The 23,865-nt window shown below is 47.1% G+C and overlaps 1 protein-coding gene across 6 annotated transcripts in view; it reads left to right on the top strand.

Moving 5' to 3' along the window:
* The window catches only part of Ttll11 (tubulin tyrosine ligase like 11), a 231,469-nt gene that overhangs the window by 74,499 nt on the left and 133,105 nt on the right, over positions 1–23,865 (top strand). For 5 of the 6 annotated variants that reach the window (XM_076928607.1, XM_034496640.2, XM_076928610.1 and 2 more), the window contains 3 exons: positions 4,836–5,411; positions 16,739–16,834; positions 17,715–17,830. In XM_076928607.1, the coding sequence (XP_076784722.1) occupies positions 4,836–5,411; positions 16,739–16,834; positions 17,715–17,830 (788 nt within the window). Of the gene's footprint in view, positions 1–4,835; positions 5,412–10,840; positions 11,542–16,738; positions 16,835–17,714; positions 17,831–23,865 lie in introns of those variants that run through there. The other variant, XM_076928611.1, reaches the window with a different exon arrangement.

Here is a 23,865-nt window from a genome sequence, read left to right as displayed (position 1 = left end):
ATGGCCTATGTTGCCTTCCTTGTTTGGCCTGGGTCACCTACATGACAACTGCTTCAGTCTCATCTGGCCTCAGAAATTATTGTGTACATCAAGAGTTGGGATTTCCCTTGAGTACTAGTCTCAGACCCCACAGCTATCAGGACTGGTTCCTCGTGTCCTTCCCAGTACACACTTTGTCACATTTGTTTTGTCTATCAAAGTCTTGTTTGTCCTGAAGATCCATAGCCTGTGCCCATGACACCAATGGCCTGTATTGTTAGGATTAAATGTAGGTCCTCCAGTGTAACAAAACATGGCTCTAACTAGCTTTGACATCCCCGGTGTCATCGTGATTCAGGACTTGTCCCCATGACTGCCCTTCAATGCTAATGACCCTCTGTGGCTTTCTAGTCTAGGTGTTGAATTCCCTCCCTCCAAGTGTTCTGACCTGCTTCTCCCACAGGCCTTGCCTGACTGCCACAGACATGTCATAAATCTCCCATGCCAACCCTGCTCTCATATCATCCCTGTGTGCTGGCGGTAAAGCACAGCATGACCTCTCCGGGGTGGCTCCAAGTGTTTGTGACACAGCCTTCAATAGAGGTGATGTCAAGAGGAAGCCCTGCACAGCACCTGTCAGCTGGCTGAGGCCCAGGACCTTCTAGTAAACCCTCGATTCTACAGGTGAACATGGCAGAGCACAGAAGAAAGTCCAGTCTTTCCACAGTCACATGACAGCCAGAACTGTCCTAGCAACACTGGAGCCAAAATTCATATTTTTCTGTTTTTCACTCTTTTCAACTCACCAAATGCTAACTGGTGTAAATACATGTAGCAAAAGTTTACCAGCTCCGTCATTTTTTCTTTTGTGTGTGGGTGTGTGGCAGGGAGGGTACGTGTATGTTTTCATATAGATGTATGCACTCACATGTATGCATGTACACATGGAGCCCAGAGACTGCTGTCAAGAATCTCTGAGCTAGTCTTTATTGTTGGCTTTCAGACTACCTGGAGCTCATCGCTTCCACTATGCTGGCCAATCAAAGAGCTTCTGGGATGTGCCTGTCACAGCTTCCCACCCCACCCCGATTCTGGCATTACAGGCATGTGCCAAATACCCAGCTTTTTATCTCGTTCCTGGGGCTAGAACCCAGGTCCACATGCTTGTGTGGCTACTAACCATCCCACCCCCACCCCCAACCCCTTCTGCTTTTGTGTTCTTACCACTTCAAATTCTTAAGAATTTGACTTCTAGGGGACCTTGCACGGTGGGATCTTTAAGTCCTTGCGTTTCTGTGTTTGGCTTGTTTCTCCGAACGGAGTGCCCAAGGTTTTGGCTTTGTTATCACTCCCTTCCATTTTAAGGCTAATTAATAATAGCCCTCTTAAGTAATGTTGGAAAGCCAGGCTTTCTCAGACGCCTTTCCAGAAGACCACTAGGGGGCAGTAAAGGTGCAGAAACTTTTCTATAAGCCTCCTGAGTGCCAGGCTAGTCGGCCGGCATCCTCTATGTATCTCTTTCAGCCATCCGAGTATACAGTTACAAGATAATGGATTTCACATCCGACAGCAGAGTTGGATAAACCAGAGATAGCATCAGCTGTAGTTTAAAAGCCATTTCCTTACATTCCGGCCAACACTAAGGCATAGAACTTCATTTCAGACAGTGGCTTCAGATGCTATTTTGGCTTAATTAATTCGCTTTATTCCGATGGTTCTCAATGCACACGACAGAATCACATATTCAGGCTTCAGCCAGAATCAAGTCAGAATTTCTGTGGGAGGTGAGGGTGAGGTTGGGCTCAGAGATAGACGCTATATTTAACATCAGTCATTGAACAGAAAGGTGTCTATTAAGCAAAACCAGAAAAGTTCAGAGGATATGAATTCTGGTTTTTTTTTTTTTTCCCTGAAGAAGTGGCTGAGGGGACTGAAAACAGAGGAAGCTCATTTCCTAGACCTAGCACTTGTGTGTGCATGTGTGTGGAGGCCAGAGGTCAGAGGTCAGAGGTCAAAGCCAGCCGTCCTTCTCAGTTGCTCTTTACCCTGTTTGTTTTTAAGAGAAGGTCTTTCATTGTGTCTGGAGCTCAATGGGCAGCCAGCCCCAGGGTTCCTCTTGTCTCCATTTCCCTAGTTCTGGAATTACGAGGTTACACCGCCACAGCTAGCTTTCCTGTGTGGGTGCTAGGGATCAAACTCAGGTCCTGCTTGCACAGCAGTTACTGAGCAAGGCTGTGGCACTTCTGAACACACCAGGAACCCAGACAGTAGATTTGAAGCTGGGGTATCCCAGACAGCTCAGAATTCAAAGACGAAGTTGCAAGACAGCCATGTTCAGGGTAAGGCCAGGGTAAGGTCAGAGATCAGTAATGGCTGAGATATTAAGAGAGTCTTTGCTATAGGAATCATTAAAACAGGTCTTTGATTTTATCTTATCAAAAGTAAAAATGGGACATGGATCCTGAGGTGGGATCAGAGACCTGGGTTCTCACCCGAACTGCCTCACTAGCCAGTTCCGGAACCCTGGGCAGGCCCTGCCCCTTGCCTCAGCCTCAGCCTCCCCTCTGCATTGAGCAGATGGGATGGTGTTGGTCTCCAAGGATCTTTTTGGTTCAGAAAATTCAACGATTCTATTAGAATTAATAATCTTGATTTGTAATGATGACTCTGGCACAGAGAGGAAGAACTATTTAACAATGTAATGAACGACAGAGACTATTGACCATGTAGTTTAATTTATTTAAGGAACATACCCTGAATCCAAAGGAGAAAATATCACTCCTGATAATATATTGAACTGTTAGTATCATTGGCCTAGCAAAAGCTTTCCAGAGGGAAAAATTGCCCATCAGTGCAAACCTGACATTTTTCACTTGCTGATGCATGGCTGTCATTCGTCCATAGCAATCATGTTTGCTGTAAAGGCCATGTGTGTGGATGCCTCGAATGAATATTAAATAATGACATAAGCATCCAGGTCGCTGTTTCAGGAAAGGCTCCGTGGAGGGAGGGGCCGGGAGGGAGCCCGCATTGCTGTCTTGTGAAGCTCTGTTCTGGAATCCCGCTGACATGGAAGAAACAATTGATGGGAGTCATTATCAAGGCTGTAAGTGTCCCTCCATTGTTAAGGGTCTTTTACAAGACCAAGGAATCGGCAAAAGCTTCAGCTAGAAATATAGGCCAGTCAAAGAGATAAGTACGTTCTAGGGCGCAGACAGCCTGGGTCAGGCTTACACGGCAAGGGCAAAGGCTGACAGGAGGCCAGCACCGGACCATCTCTGACTGTCGGCACTGCTCTTGGTGATGGCTCAGAACAGAGCTTCCATGCCAGGAGCTACAGAGAGCAAGGTGTTTGTCTTCACATGTCTCCACTGAAAACCTCTTCTCTGAACATTGTAGTCTATTTTCTTCCATAGCTTCCCAAAGCACCCCAACAAAGATGTCTGGACGGCTCGGGCCTTCTGAATTTGTAAAGAATAGGAATGTATGTCTTTCAGCTCCAGAGGCTAAGAAGTCCAATGCCAAGATGCTAGTAGCTGGTGAGGGGCCTTTTTACTACATCACAAGGTGGCAGAGAGCACCACAGGACAAGACACATCCAATGTGCTAGCCAGCACCAGGAGGCCTGGTGTCTTCCTGGTGCTGTCATGGGGGACTCTACCCTTATGACTTCTCCAACTTACCTGCCAAGTTTCCACCTTAAGATACCATCAATATATGCATACAGAGGTCAAGTTTCAGCATGTGAGCTTTAGGGGGAACACCTTGAAGCCATAGCCTGGAGGAATCAGGTACCCATAAATTATACACAACCACACAGGGTCAGATCTGGGCTGGCCAAGTGCCTAGATGGCTTTGGGCATGTCCTGCTGACCCAGATCTGGGAAGAGAGTAGCTGCTGTAGATGACAGAACCTAGTTCCTGAAAGGTCCAGACAGATCGAGGGAAGGGGGTTGGCCAAGTCTGTGAGATATGCATAATAAAGACGAAAACCTGTTTCTCATGTGCTAGCTCAGGGTTTGTTACTGTGCCTGGTCCTTTGTACCTCTCAGTTGGTCACATCTTTATATTGTCCCATTGAGTGTTGAAAAGAATATGGAGGAAGGCACAGGGCTCCAGGGTCATCAATCCAGTATTCAGTCCCATCTCTACTGCCTCCCCCAATTAAGCTTGCAAGTTTATTTTCTCATTGAATCCTTAGCCTGCTCAGGTGGTTGGATGCTTACCTAGCATGCACAGAGCTCAGCACAACATAAGCCAAGTGTGATATTTGCTTGTCTGTAATCCCAGCACTTGGAAGGTGAAGATGGTTGGGTAAGGAGTTCAAGGTCATCCTTAGCTATAGAGCAAATTCAAGGCTGGACAAGATGCCCTGTCTCATAACAAACAAGATCCAGAAAGGGAAAAACATCTTAATTCTATTTGACAGGTACTGAAGTAGAGAGAAATAATTTGCTCTGTAAATGATACCACCAGAGCTTGAACCCAGGCAGGCTGACTCTTTCTTCTCATATGTAACAATGGCTACATCCCTCCATAACCATGTTTTCTGGGAGGGATCGATGAGGTAACAAGTGTAAAGCACCCAGTACAATACCTGTCACATCACAGGTATTCACAAATTGTATTAAGCTGCTGTCATTGTTATTGTTACATGACTTGTTAAGAATACAACCAAGAGCTGGTGAAGTGACCTGAACTCAGATCTTGTGACTACCTTTCAAATCCACATTTCACCTCACTCTTGAATATGAGACTGAGGACAAGTCTCATGTCACTGTATCTCCAACCAGTGTCATCTCTGTGGAAGGGGGGATCTCTGACACAGCCCTAATGGTCTTTTCCCTCCCTTCCAGGTCCAAACAGTGAAAGATGGTGACCCCTCCTGGAGGCCCACTTTTATTGTGAAGCCGGATAGTGGTTGTCAGGGTGATGGAATCTACCTCATTAAGGATCCCTGTGATGGTCGCCTGACGGGGACCCTCCATAACAGGCCGGCAGTGGTCCAGGAGTACATCCGCAAGCCTCTCCTTATCGACAAACTCAAGTTCGATATCCGTCTGTATGTCTTGCTGAAGTCCTTGGACCCCTTAGAGATTTATATAGCCAAAGATGGACTCTCTAGGTTTTGTACAGAGCCATATCAAGAACCCAACCCCCAGAATCTTCACCATGTCTTTATGCACTTGACCAACTACTCCCTGAACATCCACAGTGGCAAGTTCGTCCACTCGGACAGCGCCAGCACAGGCAGCAAGAGGACTTTCTCTAGCATTCTTTGTAGACTGTCTTCCAAAGGTGTGGACATCAAGAAGGTCTGGTCTGATATCATCTCCTTAGTTATTAAGACTGTCATCGCCCTGACCCCAGAGCTCAAAGTTTTCTACCAGTCAGACATCCCAACAGGGAGGCCGGGGCCCACCTGCTTCCAGGTAACCATGCTAGCCACCACCCTGAGTTTTAGCCTTGACTGGGCCAAGGAAAAGCTCCTCGGCTATGGGATGAAGGATGGGTAGGATTGCATTGTCAGAGGTGGGGATACACAGGTGGTGGCCACTCTGGGCTTTTGCATTAAACCCCCAGCCCAACTTTCAACTTTCTGTTTCCTAGGTGACTTGGGGCAGACTACTTTTCTTCATTCAACTATAAATCTGTAAGATTCTTGTGAGAGCACATATGTCACACATACATTCTCCATTCATTGAACAGTTGTTACTGCCTACTTAGGAGAGGGTGAGGCATTATTGTAGAATCCTGCCACCCAATGTCAAGAATCCATAGTGGGAGAAAGCCATTAACATTAAGAAGCCATTGACACAGAGTTCCATGTGGTAGAATCAAGTAGGAAATGGACCAGGTGCTATGGGGCTGTGGACCCATCCACCGCTCCTGACTTAGTCCAGGAAGTCTTCTCGAAAGACATGGCAGTCCCACTGAAAGCTGAGGTGAGAGATGGATGGGGCAGGAAAGAATGAATAGGGATCACCACTGAATCCCTATTCTAGGTTGAAGACATGCTGCTTTGGAGGTAAGAGGGAAACCGGTGTGTTTGAGACACCCAAAGAAGTTCAATGTAGTTGGGGGCACGTTTTGAGGCCCAGAGGAGGAATATGAGAAAAGATGAGGTGGGGGTGAGCAGGTTAAGCCCAAGTTGTGGAGAGCCTCGGGGGCAGTGGCAGCCATCACCAGAGGATTATAAACAGGACAGATCACACTGAAAAGTACAGAGTTTCATGATCAGCACGTTATGTATTAAGCCAAGGCAGATTGCAAGGAGATTGCTAATGTATGTTTTTGTATAAGCAAGAGCAGATGCTGGCTCGGCATAGGAAGGTCATGATAGACACGAGAAGATAAAGCTGAGTCCCATCTAAGGATGTTGGATGGCTGGACTCGGTGACTGCGGGGTCTGGGGAAAGAGAAGACATGATAGCTGAGAGGAGAGGAATTTCTGGAATGGAGACACGTATGGATAGAGGCTACTTGTAGAGGGTCGGATTGGGCTGTCAGGGAAGGGCCAGGACCTGGAGGCAAGGCCTGCATGGCAGTCAAAGGAGAGGTTAGTGTACAAGTGGATATTTGGGTTGGCATTTGGGAAAGACAGGAGTGGGTTGGAGAAAGGGCTGGGAACTCATCCATTGCAGTGACTGAAGGGATGAGGTAGTAAGGAAAGGACCCCCGTGACAGCCCCCACTTAACAGAAAGATGGAAAGAGGCGGGGAACCAACACAGAAGATTGGTCAAGGGGGAATGTGTTGGGAATGCCAAGGAGAAGATGCTCAGGAAATACTTGGGCATGGACCTGTGGCTTCAAACACTGCCAGGATGTCAGGCAAGACCATTCCTGGAACTGTCCATTATGTTCACTGACACTTGTCCTGGGGACTCGAGCAAAAACTGTCTTGGGCAGCCGGCCAGTTTGTGAAAGGGAAGGAAATGGAGTATGGTGTAAAACAGCTTTTAAAACATAGCTCTCAGGGGTGAGCCAGGGGCATGGAGCCCAGGCACTTACTGGGCACACCCTTCCTGTCACCAGATCGTCAGACCAGGCAACAGAAGAGAAGATGAACCTCTGGGATTCTCTCTCCCCAATCTTTGATATTATTGCATAGCAGGATGGGGGTGTAAGGGAGGGGTGGTGTGTTTGTGTGTGTGTGTGTGTGTGTGTGTGTGTGTGTGTGTGTGTGTATGTGTATGTGTATGTGTGTGTGTCTGTGTCTGTATGTGTCTGTGTGATGTGTAAGGAATAAAACAACACAACATATTTGTAATGATCACATCTGACCCACTGCCCAGCTCCCATGTGTGTTCTCCCCTATCCTATTCCCCAGCCCGTCCTCTACAGAACCACTATTCTAAAAGTTATGTTGACCATTTCCTTGATTTTTTACAACTACACGTGGCCATGCATGTATGTCCCCCGAGACAGGACACTGCCTTATCTGACTCGCTTCCAAGCTTCATAACAGCCTTCAGTTCTTAAGCAGGTATGTGCAATAGCCATGAGGAGATGTTTAGAAAGGGCTGCTGAGGAAGACTTCAAGACAGTGCCAGAACAAAGAAGTCTTGACCCAGGCCACCACAAAGTGGGGACAGAGGAGACACTTGTGATATGATCACACCCTGGGTTCATCCCTGAGGACAAGTGTGGTCATGGCTGTTTGGCAGTGACAGCTATTCTAGGAGCATCACATGGGGCCAGGCAAGCATGGCCAGACCACAGAGGCCTAGCAAGGAGGACCGGGATGGTCATTATGTGCGTGCCCTGCAGTAGACAGGCAACAACAGCCATCGGGTTGGGGCAGGGTCAGCTGTAGGGGACTGAAGGTCCAGATCAGGAGCCACTGCTTTGGTCAAGGTCACATCTAGCAGATGGGCCCAGAGCCTCATGACCATTTGCCACTGCTTGACCACATACACTGAACGCTTCCAGGGTGAGGAGACAGGCTGGGAATGAAGCTGTTTCTGGCTTGGTGAGTACTGGAATCTTTCTCACTACCCAGAGCCTCTGAGGTTCCCGCTGCACACTCACCTGTGTGCGTGCTGGGAAGTGAGGTAGGTGAAGAGGCTTTAAGAAGGTGTCAGGTGGTATCTGCTTAGCATTTGTTGCTCTGAGTGTCTCAGACACACAGTGAGGGAGATGATTTGGTATCCTACTTACAGCCAAGTCCACTCCTGCTTGCTCTGTGTGAATCACCTTTCAGGATGCTGTTAGCTGAGCTCTAGACACCTGGGCAGACCTTTCGAAGGTTTTCATGGTATTGTTCTGATGTCCATGTGCCATGTGATCTGTCCTAAGTCACTTAACACTTCAGGAGCTCAGTTTCCTCCCCTGCCTCACAGGGTCACGTCCAACTCTCCTGAGACAAGAATTCCGTAAGAAACACTTTGCAAATCGTTGAGATTCTGCACAAATGCAGAAGTTATTTCTTTGTTGAGTAAGTCTTTCTTGCTTGTAGCAAGGCCTGGCCAGATGGCATCATTGCAGTCCGTAAACCCTAGCCAACCAAATCTCACTCATTTGGGGCATGTGACTATGACCCTGTTCCAGCCATGACCACAGTAATGACTTGGAAAACATGGTGGCCAAGCAACAGCTGGCACGGCTCTGTTGTGGTCAGATTTCCTGTAATCTTCTGCTGAGGAACACAGCTGCCCTGTCATTCCAGCCTCTCCCTTGTCATTGCCCAGGCAGCCCCAGCCACAGAGCCTCACATCTGCTGTCTTGAGGGCAGCGGTGTGACCCTGGTTTAAATATCAAGGTCGGCCTGGGTGTAGACGATCATGTGGCAGAAGCACACACAGAGGGAACACACTCTGTGGCTTGGACTGTATATTTTTCTTGTTTCCCGTGTCTAATTCTGTCCTCAGCCTTGACCCTCCTGTTGGATGTCTAGAGATAAAGCTTTCCTGAGGCCTAGCATAATCCTCCTCTTCCTCTATCCTCTGCCCTCTTTCTTACCCTATAGCTCAGACAGAAGGCAGAAGCTGAGAATCAGTGTGTGTGTAGCGGGAGTGTCAAAGGCTGGGGTTTCCTTCTCAGATGAACGGGGTTTGAGCTTCTTCCAGCTCCTGCTTACAGCAACTGTAGCTGGTGAGCTTGATAAGTCAACCTTCCCTAGTCTGGATTTCGTAGCTACAAGTATCGAGCTTGTTTGTAGCCACATTGCAGAGCTGTCACATGCTCCAGTAAGAGGGAGCTATTGGACCAGTCCCCAGCACACATCAGTCACTTAATAAGTGCGAGGATGGGTGTTTATTACTATGACAACAGTTCTCGCACCTACCCATGAGAAAGGACCTTGAAGTTATGGTAAATCAGTAACTATTCTCATTTTGATGTTAATTAGGACATTAGTGATACAAGTTTGGAAACCAAGCCCTTAGCCTGGTGTTTGTCACACCCCAACCAGGCTCCCTAGCTCTCCTGTGCCTCAACCTTGGTTCTCCCACGCCAGATCTGCTTCCTCTCCCTAGGTCATCATCAGTGCTTCCCTGGTCAGGCCATTGGTTTTCCTCTGTCTCAGCCAGGCTCATCTGCTTGCTCCTATTCACTGGCTTCAAATATTCAGTTACCTTCCCAAGTACAGCTCAAGACCTTCTTTCTCTGAAAGCCCTCCTTGGCCACTCTGACAGCTATGTTATTCTCTTCCTTTGCAATCTAGCACATTCCCTGGGTACCCACTGAGATGAAGCCTGAGATAGGTGTGGGACATGTGGCTAAGGACAAGGTGTGGCCAGGCCCTCTAGGGGGTGCTCCGGTTAGTGTAAAAGACTCAGAGAGATAATTTCTGCTCCTTATACATCATGATTCCAAGGGCACACACAGGATGAGGAGGGAGAGTTAACTGACCAACCAAAGGCTCCCGGAGGAGGGGATGCCCAAGTGAGTTTAAGGGATGTAGAAGAGGGTTTACCCAGCAGACACTGAGGGTCCCACGTTCTGTTTCCCTGCTACCTACTGATTGCTCTTCCCTGGCCTCTTCCTCTGGACCTGTCATTATTGGAGATATATTGGAGATCGATTCTTGGAAATTTGTCTTTGTGCATCTACCATCACTTCCTAAATGATCTCATCCTGCCCTGTGGCTTTAGGGATCAGCTAAATGATGTTGAGTTCTAAATTCATATTGCTAATCTTGACCTCTGCTGGAGCTCCAGGCTGACATATGCCATTGCTCACTTGCTACTGGGATAGCTAGTGGGCACCAAACACTTACCAGAGTCAATAGCAAACCCACGTCTTCCCTCCTAGAGCCTGGCATCCACTGCCCTTCCTGTTTCAGTAAGCAAGCAGCACTCACATAGACCAGAAGCTGGAATCACCCTTAGCCCTTCCATCCCGTCAATGCCACATGCAACCCACAAACAACCCAGCAGTAGCCAACAAGACACTCTAGACGTACAAGTCAGATGACGGCACCTTCCCTTGCTCAAATCCTGCAATGGTGTCTTCATTGCACCCACAACCCTGGCTGCTATGAGGCTTATTATAAGATGTTGCTAATGCATCCTCTCTGTTCTATAAGAACTCAGCTCCTGTCATGTTCCTTTTGTCCATCTACTTTGTCACTCAAATGTGGCCTCTGTGCTCAGTGCTCTTTTCTGGAATGTTCTTGCCAGCCCTTCAAACAGGACTCACTCTCTTACTTTAGTCACTGTTGACATGTCACCTCCTGAAATCTACAGTTCTGGTCATGATGAAGCCACAAAGACTCATTCTCAACAGCTAGGCTGCCAGGAGCACGTAAAAAAATCAGTATTTTTGAGTCAGTGGTTTGAGCTTTGGATGATGGAGGTGGCCTTCCACTGTGAGTCTAAGTAAAGGATGGAGTCAAAGCCAATCCCATTGATGTTCCAGCTTTCTGTTGGAGGCAGTGTCTGGCATATGGGACAAGAATGGGATGCCACACAGACCTGGTGACCTCAAGGATGGAGAGGAGTTCTAGCCTTGACAGAGTCCAGAGGCCTTGCTGGTTACTGGATGTGTTCAATGAAGATGTCAAAGATGTCCTGCCTCCGTGAGTTGGCACATGGGTTCTTCCTTGGTTGACACAGCCCATCTGACCATAAGCAATGAGATTGTAAAGTATCAGAATAACCTATGAAGACTGATCGCAACACAAGGCCCCAGAGTCTTGAGATGAATTCTAGACATGTCAGTGGTACCACCATGGTGCCCAGCATTGAACTGAAGAAATCACTAATGGTGCCCACAGGAAGGAGACATGGAGACAAGTGTTCACTCGATTATTAAAGTCTTAATAATGAAGGAATCAGCAGGAAAAGAATAACAAAATAATTATAGTGATGCACAAGAGCTCGAGGAAAATACTGTCTTCATGAAGAGAGAGCTGGAAGTCCTTAAACAGAGCAAGAGAAACTTCTCAAGAGACTAAAATCCAAGCCGAGCATGCTGGTTCACATCTGTAATCTTAGCATCAGGGAGGCTGAGGCTGAGGCTGAGGGGTGGAGGCCGGCCCGGGCTGTTGTCTGTATAGTGAAACCCCATCTTAAAGAAAAATAAAGACACAGCAAGACAACTACCACAATGGAATCTTGTTAATTGTGTGAAGTTTCACTGACAGAAGACACCAGCAGTGACCTTGAAGACACCAGCAGAGCTGTGCAAAACTACACACAGAGGTAGGACAGGGCAATTTCGGAACATACCAGGAGGCCTAACACAGGTTCATCTGGGTCCCAGGACAGCAGAGAAAAGGAAAGCACAGAAAACATGTAAAGAACTGGTAGCAGAAACTTTCCAAATTTGGTTAAACATAACAGAAGTTCACAATCCAAGAAGCTAAAACAAAACAAAAAATAGCAAACAAACTACAAACAAACAAACAAAAAAACACCAACAAACTCCAAACAGGACACACATCATACATCCCCACTCATACACCCTCACCCCACACACCACCATAAGACTTACAATCAAACTGTAAATAACCAGTAATGATAACATCTTTAAAGCAGCCAATGAAAAAAGACTGATTCATTGAAAGGAAGAATGGCATGTATACACACACACACACACACACACACACACACACACCCTGTGAGAGGCTGAGTCAACAGACAGCAGCAGACAAGCGATTCCTCCTTCTTAGGCCTTCCCTGGCCTCTACTCCCTGTGCCAGAGTTCATGTTCTTACCTTGCTCATGGCCCTCTCCTCAAACATGTGAGCCCTGGAGACATCAGAGCTTTATTCTGAGTTGCTTTGTTCCTAGTGACAAAGACATAGTGCCATCCAGGGAGAAGAGTGGGGGTCAGAAAGACACAGCAAATTAAAGCAAACTAGGGCTGTGTGATTAGAGCTCAGGGTGAGCAGGAGGGAGGGAGGAGGTGTGGGTGCTGTGTGAGACACAGTCCAGCCACCCCTCAGCTGAGGGCACACCACAGGACTTGAGCCTCTATGGGCAGAGGTGAGGCAAAGAAGTGGTCATATTCTATTTACATTCTAGAAGTTACCCTGCCACCTCACGCCAGAGATGAGTTTGAAATCAGGGAAAGATGAGAGCTGAGAGTAGCGTTCCAGAAGTGAGACTGGGCCAGATCTAGAATGCTCGTACAGGAGCTGGTGTGAGCAGGCTGCTGTAAGGGGTGAAGGGAGATGTGTTGATTTGATTGACTGTTGGGTAAGGAATCCAATCCGGGAAGCAGAGTAGACTTTAGAAGAAAACAATGCTGTGTTTGTTATCCACCACTGAGGACAGATGAGCGGCTCAAAACAACCTTTCTTCTTATCTCAGCATTCCTGGGGATCAAGAAGCTAGGGGGAGGGGCTGGAGAGTTGCCTCAGCAGTTAAGAGCATGTGCTGCTCTTGCAGAGGACTTGAGTTTGATTCCTAGCGGCTACCTACTAGCTCACAAGTCCTTTCACTCCTGACTTCAGCAGGCACCAGGCACACGGTGCACAAATGTACCAGCAAGCAAAACGCTAATGCACAGAAAATAATAAAATAAACAAATCTAAAAACACCAACATAATAAACCTTTAAAGATCTAGGGGTATAATTCTAACACTCAGGAGATCTCTGCGAGTTAGGGACTAGTCAGTTCTGCATAGGGATTTCCAGGTTAGTCAGGGTACCACAGTGAGCTCCCTCCCCCTTCTAAAAAAAAAAATCTGGGAGTAACTGATGTGTTTTTGGCTTCAGTCTGCAGGCCAGCCAGGGCTTCAGTCCTCTCAGGGCCTCCCTGAGGAAGGTGGTCCTCCAAGTTTACTCACAGTGTTGACAGGACTCAGGTCCTATCTGGCAGGCGGTTGGATAAATCAGGACAATGGTCAATTCTATGCTTCTCCACTGGGCAGCTCACTTGCATGCCTGGTGGCTTCCTTCAGGGTGGAGAGATATACACCCCCGGAAAGAAGGCACTATCCTTTTTAAACTTAATGTTGAAAGTGGCATGCCAGTTCTGCCTCTTTCTGTCAGAAACAGGTATGAAATGTAGCTTTCACTCAAGTGGGTAGAGGTGGTTGGGGGTGGGGGGTGGGGGGTGTTTCATAAACTCTTGAATCCTGGGAGATGAAACTCACTGGGACACGAGAGTCCATAGGCCATGAGTAGTTACATGTATACTTTGAGGAGTCCCAGACCTCCTTGCTGAGAATAGTTGATTCGGGTAGTCTGGAACTCACTCAGAAGAGAACGTTCTCTCTGTGGAACGTAGCTTGAAGCCTTTGTGTGAATCCACAGTTAGTCGCTCAGGACCCTCTCCCACTCAATCTGAAGCTTCTAGAAGTCAGCAGAGAAGCCCAGATGGTTTTAAATGCCAGGGAATCCTTCAGGCAGAAGCCCCTCACCACATAAGTGTTGGTTAAAAGTCTCCATAAGGCAGAAGATCACAGGACCGAAAAGTCACCTCTCCATTTGACAACACTTGCTGTGACACAACTCTGGGAGAGACTTGGAGCACCTTCCCTTTCCAAACTGCAGGCTCCTAGGGTCTCCTAAGAGAAGGAACTAGACGAGATTAGTGATTTTTCAAACAAAACAAAACACAGAAATGTCTCTTCCTGGAAGTAACATATTAAAAATTGGTCAAAGTTGATCCAATCTGGCTGACTTCCTTCTTCCAAAAGAATACCATCTTGAGAAGTTGTGAACCAAGAAAATTCCAGACATTTTTTTTTCTAGTTTAGACACTCTGGGATTTTAATGGCAAGATCCAAATCGAAATTCTTCCCAGTCCCTTGAGCCTGAGATAGTTCATCAGCAGACTGGTTGAGAGGAATATAATTCAGATGTCCTTAAACCTACAAAAACTTACAAGTATTGCTTGAGCTTCCTTAGACACACATTCCATCGAGTGCTTTTCAGAACCTTTTCCATTGTGAATCCTACTTGATGGTGCGTGGTTGTGGATACCATTCAGTAAATATCGCACTAATGAATGAGTGAAAGCTCTTATTCCCATTTTACAGGTAGAGACAGTGAGGCCTAAGAGCCACCAAGACGCTGCCTTCAGTCATACAGGCAGAGCTGGAACATGAGTAGTTCCTTATGACTCTACGGCACACCTGTGCCATTTCCATTTCGTGCTTAAGGCTTAGTTGGAAACTGGAAAGAGGGCTAACATAGATGACCTTCTACATGGTGAGCCTGGTCCTAGGTACCACTTCTCATAGCCATTATTGGTAACCCTGTAGGGCTTCCATTTTATACCCATTTTTCAATGGCTCAGAGAGGCTAAATACCTTCCCTAAAGCCTTTTAAAGAGCTGGGGAGAGAAACTGGGCTGAGACTGGAGCCCAGGGCTTTTTGACTCCAAAGCATATAAGATTCAATACATTCAAAACCATGCACCCATGTTCAGATTCTCGAATGGTTGACATCAGTGGGTGCCAAGCAACTTGGAGGAGGTTTCACTGCCCCCTCCTCCAGCTCTCAACAGTCCTCCTCATTCACCAGTCCACTGGGCCTGGGACAGAAAAGAGCCTACCTGGTTTGAAAAGTATACGTCTGTACTTCTAAGATGCAGCAGAAAGCCAGGGCAGACAGTTAAGGATGGCCAGCACGAGCGCCAGCCACTGTCCTCAGACTCAGCTGCGGCACATGGCGCAGACCAGCTCCAAAGTTACACTGACGACGTCTCCAGATCTCATAAAGGCCTCATCACTCATACGCCCTTGTCATTTATTATTAAGCAGGTCTCTGGTACATGCAGCGTGTCTACTGATTTCCACCCCTTCCTTTTCATGACCATGGGAAGAAAAATAGTTCAAGGGTGATTTTTCCAGCTCCTCATCCTGATTGCCCTTCACCAAGACAGAACTTCATTTCGAATCATTCCCAAAAATGGCCATTGAGACTTTGATTTCATTAATATAGATGAAGCTACAGTTTGATAATTATCATTTAACTAATGCATATTCTGTATGAATGAGCGAATGGATTCCCTTCATCTCTCACTCAGAAGTCCACAGATGAAGAAATGTTTACCTTTCTCTTTTCTGTCTGCTTGTCCTTCGCATTATTTTTTGAGACCCTGGGGTTGTGTCAATATTGTTGAAAATGTTCTAATGTTCTTCCCTCTCTAGAGATGATGGGGCCCCCCCTTCCCCATCCCAGAATCTGAGGCCCATGTAGTTCAAGTCTGAACCTCATGAGGAAGGCTCTCAGGGATGCAAAGTGATGCAGGTGGAAGACTGTAAGGGGGAGAGCAAGATGCACAGGGTACTTGGTCTGATAGGCTTGTCAAGGAAGGGTTCAGAGGCAAGCTGGACAGCAGAGCTCCACCTGGGGCCAGCCAGTGTTGAATTCAAGCATAGATGTTCAGCAGCTGGTTCTGGAGCGAGCCTTGAGTGCCAGCCTGGCCTGTGGTGGGGATGTGTGGAGCTGCTGCACAGGGTCCCATGTTTGGAGCGGCTTTCCAGCCTAGTTTTATGCTCTGGTGTCACCCTCTGGAAAGTGTTTTTTTTGAGCAAAGAGACACTCATATAATACTGGAGGCACATGTGACCGATTTAGATGTGAAAGCCAACACACTCACACACTGGGTAGGCAGTACTGAGGAAACTCATGGTGCTTTCCGAGGCCCAAATTCTGCTTCTGTCTGAGTGTTTTCATTGGATCTAATGAGATTCCAAATCTTTGATGTGTCATAAGTTACTAATGTCGTGTGTGTGTGTGTGTGTGTGTGTGTGTGTGTGTGTGTGTGTGTATGATGCACATCAATAGGAGTCCTAGGAACTGGAACAAACACACACCCCAAGAGGTTATATCAGGCTCACCCAGGGGAGAGTGGCTGCCCCATTCTCACACAATGATGCAGCGGGTGTGGCCTGTAGGATGAGCTACTTTGAAACCTTATAGGACACTCATACACACTGCAGGTTAAGAAGGGCGGTCTTAGGTTTCCAGAAATGCAGCCAAGAAGTAACTTAACAGAGGAAAGTGGAACAAAGGCCAAGAGAGAAGCCAATGGACTGCTAGTAGCCCTTAACATAATAAAAAGCCTGTTAGAGAGGAAAGGGGTCGTCATTTTATGGCACTTGAGATGACAGGAGAGGCACTATTGGAGCGCAACCCATTACCAGGGCTTCCATAAAATGTCTGCTGTCCATTCGGTCCAACAAGTATACCCAGAGGAGCAAGGGCTGTGGAGGACAGAGATCAGGGTCAAGGCCAAGGCTGGAGCCCAAGTTTAAATTTATTTCCCTCTTAATGTCCGTAATACCGTACTCAATTCCTGAGAAGAAATTGCGACCCCGGGGGAATAATGCTGAGTTATGTTTGTTCTGCCCAGATTCTAGGCTTTGACATTATTCTGATGAAAAACCTGAAGCCTATGCTACTTGAAGTGAATGCAAACCCCAGCATGAGAATTGAGCATGAATACGAAGTAAGTAATTGCAGAACCCCCTGGGCCGGGAGGCTGCAGCACACATACCCCTGTTTGCCCGGCATCCCCTTGGCTGCCCAAGGCTTGCCACCCTTGAAATTTCACAGCAAAGTTTCGTTCAAGTCAAATACTTTTAGTTCTGTCAAGCTCCAAACAGAGTCTATTAATATGAGACCTTTCCGACCCTTGGTAATTTCCCAGCATGCCATTCTTCTCATTTTTTTAAGGTGGGAAACTTAGAAGCAGCTGAGCCTTTCCATCAGTTTTGACATGAACTAATTAGTTAGCCTCGGGAGAGGAACTAATTGAAATTCTATGACTATGAGCCACGTCGACGTTCTTGAGCCACTAAGATAAACAGTACATTTAACAGCGCCTGTGCAGACCCTCGCAGCACATTTAAAGAGCTAGAGGAAATACCCCTAAAATTACTGCTGGGCTTTGGGGGAATTGTCCGGATTCTTTTCATTTTCTTTCAACCCTCTTCACATTCGCAGCTCTTACAAAAAATAATCCAAGAAGCACAGTGCCAAGACCAGGCATGTGGTGCACACCTGTCCCAGGAATCCAGGGGGCAGAATCATGAGTTCGAGACCATCCTCAGCTACATATCAAGTCAGTGGCTAGCCTTGGCTAACAAAATAAAACCATACCAATAACAACAAAACCATAGCGCTATTGTTTCCCTGTGTAAGTTTTCTGAATTTATAATAGGGAATTTGCATGCCAATATGGAGGGAAGGTTTAAAAATTCCCTTCTATGGATTTGCATAGGCCAGCTGTACAGTTGCACAACCATTTGAGCTCGTCTGAGGCAGTCAGGGATAAGCATCAGGACAGGGTCACAGTCAGCTCTAATTCAGAATCCTTACCTTCCAAGCTCTCCCCAGGGGTGTTTGAAAATATCCCCAGCCTGGTGGATGAAGAGGTGAAGGTGGCTGTGATCAGAGACACACTGCGCCTCATGGACCCACTGAAGAAGAAAAAGGAGATCCAGTAAGTCTCTAGTGTATCCCTGCTTTCTGCTGGTTCCTTCATGTCTCTGCTCTGTGTCCCAAGCAGGCGAATTACGTTCTTGAGAGCTAAATGACTGATCACTCATTTCATAAATAGTCCCACGTGACCAGCAACTCAAATTCAGGAGTGGTTGGGAATATAGCTCAATAGTAGAGTATGTGCCTAGCACGTGTGAGACCCTAAGTCCAAATGCCAGCACCAACCAACCAACCAACCAACCAGCCAACACACAATTGTATTGATGGGGAGCAGGAGTTATGTGACACTGGGATTCAGGGGTACATTTCCCTTGGCCATCCAAATCCTAATCTCCCACTTCCTCAGCGACAGGTTCTGTACTTGCCCACAGCTGTTTGTGGGCAGAAGTGTGACAGCATGCAGGAGAGGCCCCAGCAGCTGGACATGGAGAGAGCGGCCTCTGCCCTCCCTCATGCTGCTTTACGCTCTTGGCCTGAGCTCTGAGTTTGCAGAGTGGATGCCATCGTCTTCTGACACCTCTAGCACAGGTCCAAATTAATTTCTCCCCACACGCCCCTGCAGCCACCCACGGGGACCCCAAGAGGGACGATGAACGTCCCTGCTTCACTTTGCATGCAAGCATCCTTGATATGAAGAACATTTCACTTGGCCAGTTGGTTCTGTTTGTCCCCCACCACACACACGTCAGGTGCTCACAAAGTGTTTGTTGTTGACTGAGTACTGTTGTTGACTGAGTCTTGGCAGAAACTGGAAAGCAGGCGTTTCAAGTCGTTCTTCCCATATTTGTGATCTGTCGGACTGACCTGAAAGCTCCCAGACTTTCAGCCCTAGCTGCCATGGCTCGAGGGAGGGAGGAACGCTGACTTCTCCAACAAGTGGTGTTTGTTAAGTCCCTCTGCTGCGACTCCTCCTCAGTGGGGCTCAAGCCCAGCTCTTGAATGAGCCACCCTACAGCTGTTCTTACCCTGACTGCACAGGAGAGCCTTCCAGAGTAGCTTCCAAAATGCCAGCACAACGGCCTCCACCTCCGCAGCGCTGATTCTTACGAGCATGGCTTGGAGGTTTGTCCACACATTCGCAGGTTCCCTAAGTGCTGCTGCTTGGCAGCCATGGTCGAGCAAACATACCTTGCAGGAAATGAGTCTATAAGATTGGTCATATTACTCTCAGGCAGGCTGGGTGGTAACTGTTCCCCAAAAGCAATGTCACCACGAACATTCACTTCTGTGGTCCACGTAGCCAGTTCTGTCTGTGTGGCCTCCATGGACTTCTGCTTCAGAGATGAAGTCCCTGGGCCACCAGATCCTCAGAGCTTCTAAGGCTGGACAGTGGGCAAATGACAGGACCACTGACTAAACACACAGTTACTCTCACTACTTACCCTCAGAAAACACACGGGTTAGAGTCGCAATTTAGTCAGATTAATTGCCGTAAAGCACACTCCTTAAAAATCTTTCCTGTAATGGCTATTGATCTCAGCAGCCAAGAGGAGATTCCCAAGAGACTTTGTGCTCCACATGGAGAGAAGTAGGTGGCTTTCTGCAGCATGGGGCTGCAGATTATTTTAGGATGACCTTGACGCATTGGTATTCTGACTTCTTCACTGGAAACAAGTTCAAAATCTATTGTGTGACCTGAGCATACTTTTAAATTTTAAATTAAAAGTTTCTTCTTTTGCAAATTTCCTGCAAGGACGGTATAGTTACATCCTTTGCATTTCCCACCCATCCTCTGCAGCTCCTCCTGTGCCCTTCCCATCGCTCCATCTCAATAGTCACTACCTCTTCTTCAATACCCATATATATGGCTCTTATATGGCCATACCACCCTGAGTGTGCCCTCTGTCATCTGAGCTCAGAAGCTAAACAGTCAGGGCCTGTTAGTACGCAGATGGGAGGCCCGAACAGTCTTTATCCTTTGCTACCAAGCACAGAGAAGCAGAGGTTCCGCCCTTCCCGGTAAAGCCACACAGTGAGACGGACGAGCTTTCTTTTTCCCCTTTCTTGTTTCTCATTACCTACACAACCCGTAAGAGCAGAAGATCTGAAATTTAATTGCCAAGGATCCCGGGACCACTGATTGGGAAGATGAAAGAGGCGTTTTATAACGTATCAAGTCACAAACAGCAGCATCTCATTTGTAATTTAAAAAGCATTGATGTTCCTATCGATATCCAGGGACAGAATTTTCAGGGCTCTGGCTTCATTTCTAACCTAGAAACCCTTTCATCTCCCTTTTTCTTACCTGGAGCATAAGGAGGTGTGTGACTTGCTAAATGCCATTTACTGACTTTTCCCTTAATTTCACCTTCTTAGTTTATTTTTAGCCAGCATCCTCCATGAGAGCACATTGCAACCTGCAAAGTGCATTAATATATAAGCAATGGTTATTGTGGTAACTTTGAGGATGAACTTATTCTCCGTTCCTATGATTCAAGGTAATGGGACAAAGCACAGGGTGGGGGACATAGAAAAATGTGCACAGCTGTGGGGCCAAAAACTGTGGATACAGTTCTTAAAGCACGCCATTACAACTGCATTGAGCGACGTCACTGTAGAACTCCAGGCCAGAATTTACCTGTAGTAGCAGAGTTTTCTGTTTCTTTTTGTTGATTATTGTTTGAGTTGGGTCTCACTGTGAAGTCTAGGCAGGCCTTGAACTCACAATCCTCCTGTCTCTGCCTCCCTAGAGGCAGAGGTATTACAGGTGTGTGTCTCCGTGCCCAGTACTAGAGCCTATGGCATGGTCCTTTTTAGTTCCTGCTTGGGGTATTTGTCATCAAGACAGCTGGGGTAGGGAGGATTTCATTTGCCCCACCCAATCTTAATTAAGCAGATGTCCGGAGACCCGAAACCCCGAGGCTTCCCTGGAAAGGTGCAGAAGGACCATTAGAAAGGTGCCAGCAGGTGCCCATACACCCTGTACCCTGCACCCTGCACCTCCATACAACCTAGGTCCTGTAACCCCTGGGGCCTTTCCTGGTGAGGCTGAGAACAGTCATAGGTGTTCTGTGTGCAGAGAAGCCTAACCCCCCCGTGACTGACTTCTGAACATAACTAACAGCACTTTCTTTGCTGGTTCATGCTGGTTCTGCCTGTAGTCCCAACCCTCAAAAGCTGATGGGATTGCCACAAATTCAAGGAAAACCTGCACTGTCTATTGAATTCCTGCCCAGGCCTGGGATACAGAATCAGACAGTGTCTCAAAAAAAATGCTTTCTTTTGAGGCTAAGAGACAACATTCAAGTCTTTAGTCTGTGCTAAGCTACTAGTAAGGGCTTCAGCAAGTTGCATAGCTGTTTAGAGCCTCCAGGGGGCTTTTCTACATAATAGATAATGACATGTAAATAAAACAGTGATAACTACATTCAAATGAAACAACTTAATGGGCACTTTTTTATTTGGTTTGGTATTGGTTTTTTGAGAGGCAGTCTCCCTGTGTCATGCTAGCCTGGAAGTTGCACTCAGTCCTCATGGCTCAGCTTTCTGAGGCTGGAGTCATAGGTGAAATGCCGTACACTGTTGACAGAAGAATTTTAAATGTGCATTTCACTGATCACTGAGGAAACTAGCCAAAGCAAGGATTGGCTACTTTCCTTCTTGCAGAATTATGAGTTTAAAACCAGTGATGTATCATAAATCTGAAGTGGGGAAATCACCATGGACTACCACAGACAACACAGAGGGCAGTTGGTGGGCTTGTTTCCAGGCAGGAAGACATCTCTGGGACTTGTGTGTTTGGGAGGTTAGAAGAAATTACCTTAAAGCAGGGAGACCACCTCCCCAGAAAACTAAGATGACTGGAACTTTTTAGTAGCTAAAAACTATTGATTTCCATACTGGGTCTCAGTGGAGGAACCTTAAGAATGTGGAACTGAGGAGCCCAGCACTTAGAGAGTCTGGAAACCTCATCTCTGTGGAAGTAAAATTCATATACTTAAAATTTAAGAGCATACACCTTGAGGGCCTGGCATGTAGCTCGATGATAGAAAGTTGCCTAGCACGTACGAGACCTTAGATTTGATCCATAGCAACCCCTCCCCTCAAAAAGCATATGTCCAGTGACATTTAGTGACATTCGGTACATCCCAGTGTTATAGGAATATCAGTCTATTCCTGTAAGCACTCCCTGCATCCCCAGATCCCCCCTTCCTCCCTACTGACCACCACCACCCATGGGGGCTACCTATCTGCCACAGATTTCCTGTCCTTGGCAAGTTGCTTCTTTTTAAACAGAATTTCACAACAAGCAGTCTTTTGTAATTAGCTTCTTTCATTTGTGTGATGTCCCTGAGGTTCAGCCATGCATGTGTTAGAGCTTTCTATAGATTATTAGCTATCGTATAGATTAGATCCACGGCAGGTTAGTACCTGCTTGTCAGTTGATGGGCAGTTGGGCCGCTAGGGTTAACTACTGATTTGGGTCTCCTATATTAAAGGTCACTTGTACGGAAGGATTTTCTTTTCTGCCATAAGAAGCCACTAGAACCTCTGGTGTAATCCAGCCCTCACTTCACTGGCAGAGGTTCAGAGATCACTACTCTAGTCATCTGCCTGGTTCAAGATGCCTTCTCCCAGGCATCTAAAGAACATGGACTTGGCAGCGGTGAATGTGGCAGCCAGGGCTGGGTGAGGTCCTTAACGTCCCATCATGCTTTGAGCTCAGCCACGTCACTTCCTTCCCCGATGGCACTGAAAAATGCTGGCTCCTGGGTCACCAAGAGGTCAGTCAAGCTACACTTTCAAACTACCTGATGGTGACAGCCAGCTCCTAAGCCTCTGAGACAATTGATCCAAGTGATGGATAGAGTCATTCTACTCCCATGCCTGCCCCTGAGTAACCCCTCCTCACCCAGAAACTAAGCTGGAGAAGGTACATGAGTTGTCCCAAGTCACAAGACTCATTAGAGGTGAGGTAGAAATGACCAGAGTCTCCTCATGTTGAGAAGGGTTTCTGCTGCACATTGAAAGCCCAGCATCAAAGAGAAAGAGAAAAAAGCAGAAAACCCTTTCTCTCAAGGTATTTTGGTCACCCAAGTCTTTGTTTTGAAAACCTGTCAGACATAGTCCCCAGCTGTTCTCAGACAAGGTCCTAGTTCGGGGAAGGCACGTCTAAGCCCAGAGGGGCCATTTCACTTGTGTTCCTTTCCTGAATGTCTTTCTTTCTGGTAACTGGACTCTCCTCTGGACCCCAGAATTTATAAAGTGTGCCAGGGAGGTAGGCGTGGAGGAATCTGGGGAGATTTTATGGAGTTTGTGATGCCTCCTAGAAGTTGGGTTATATTCTGCTTGCCTCTGATTCAACTACAGCTGTTTGCAACATGACTTACAGAAGCCCAGAAGGCCCTCTTCCCACAGTGACTTGTCACAGTCTGCTCCCGTTTTATTTACCCCTTCTTACCACAATAACTCTGCTGTAAAGAACTGAGGGAGCCTGTCTGACGCCTCGGTACCACTGGAGATGTCTACTCTGCTTACCTTGACAAGCATTTCTCTGGAATCCTTTGCCATTAGAACCAACAGGTGAAACTCCAAAGCAGATAGATTCTACATGGAACTCAGGACAAAGGTGAGGCATTCTGAGAGAACTGAGAAGAGAACCTCCCAGGCACACAGTTGCATAGCTGGGACTCTGAGTGTGACCAAGGAATGTGGCTTTGTCCTGTCCTTGAGAAGAGTAGAGGAAGCACACGAATCAGAAAGTTCATAAACTCAGACTCCTCCCACTTGCTCTGGCAGTACTGAATAATAATAGGAAAGATATATTCATTTTTAGAAGACTAATTATTTTTATTTTATAGATGTGGTTGCTTTGCCTGCATGTCCGTAGTGCAATCAGTGCCCACAGAGGCCAGGAGAGGGTATCAGATCCCCCTGAAACTGGGGTTAGAAATGGTGGCTAGCCACATGTGAGTGCTAGGAATTGAACCTCAGTTGTCTGAAAAAGTAGCCAGCACTCTTAACTCTTGAGCCACCTCTCCAGAATTATGTGCACTAAGCATGCCATCCTAAAAACGGGTGGCAACCTTCTGATGG

Source organism: Arvicanthis niloticus, chromosome 2, assembly GCF_011762505.2.
Source record: "Arvicanthis niloticus isolate mArvNil1 chromosome 2, mArvNil1.pat.X, whole genome shotgun sequence".
In the NCBI taxonomy this organism is placed as follows: domain Eukaryota; kingdom Metazoa; phylum Chordata; class Mammalia; order Rodentia; family Muridae; genus Arvicanthis; species Arvicanthis niloticus.
This window is presented reverse-complemented; position numbering and strand designations above follow the sequence as displayed.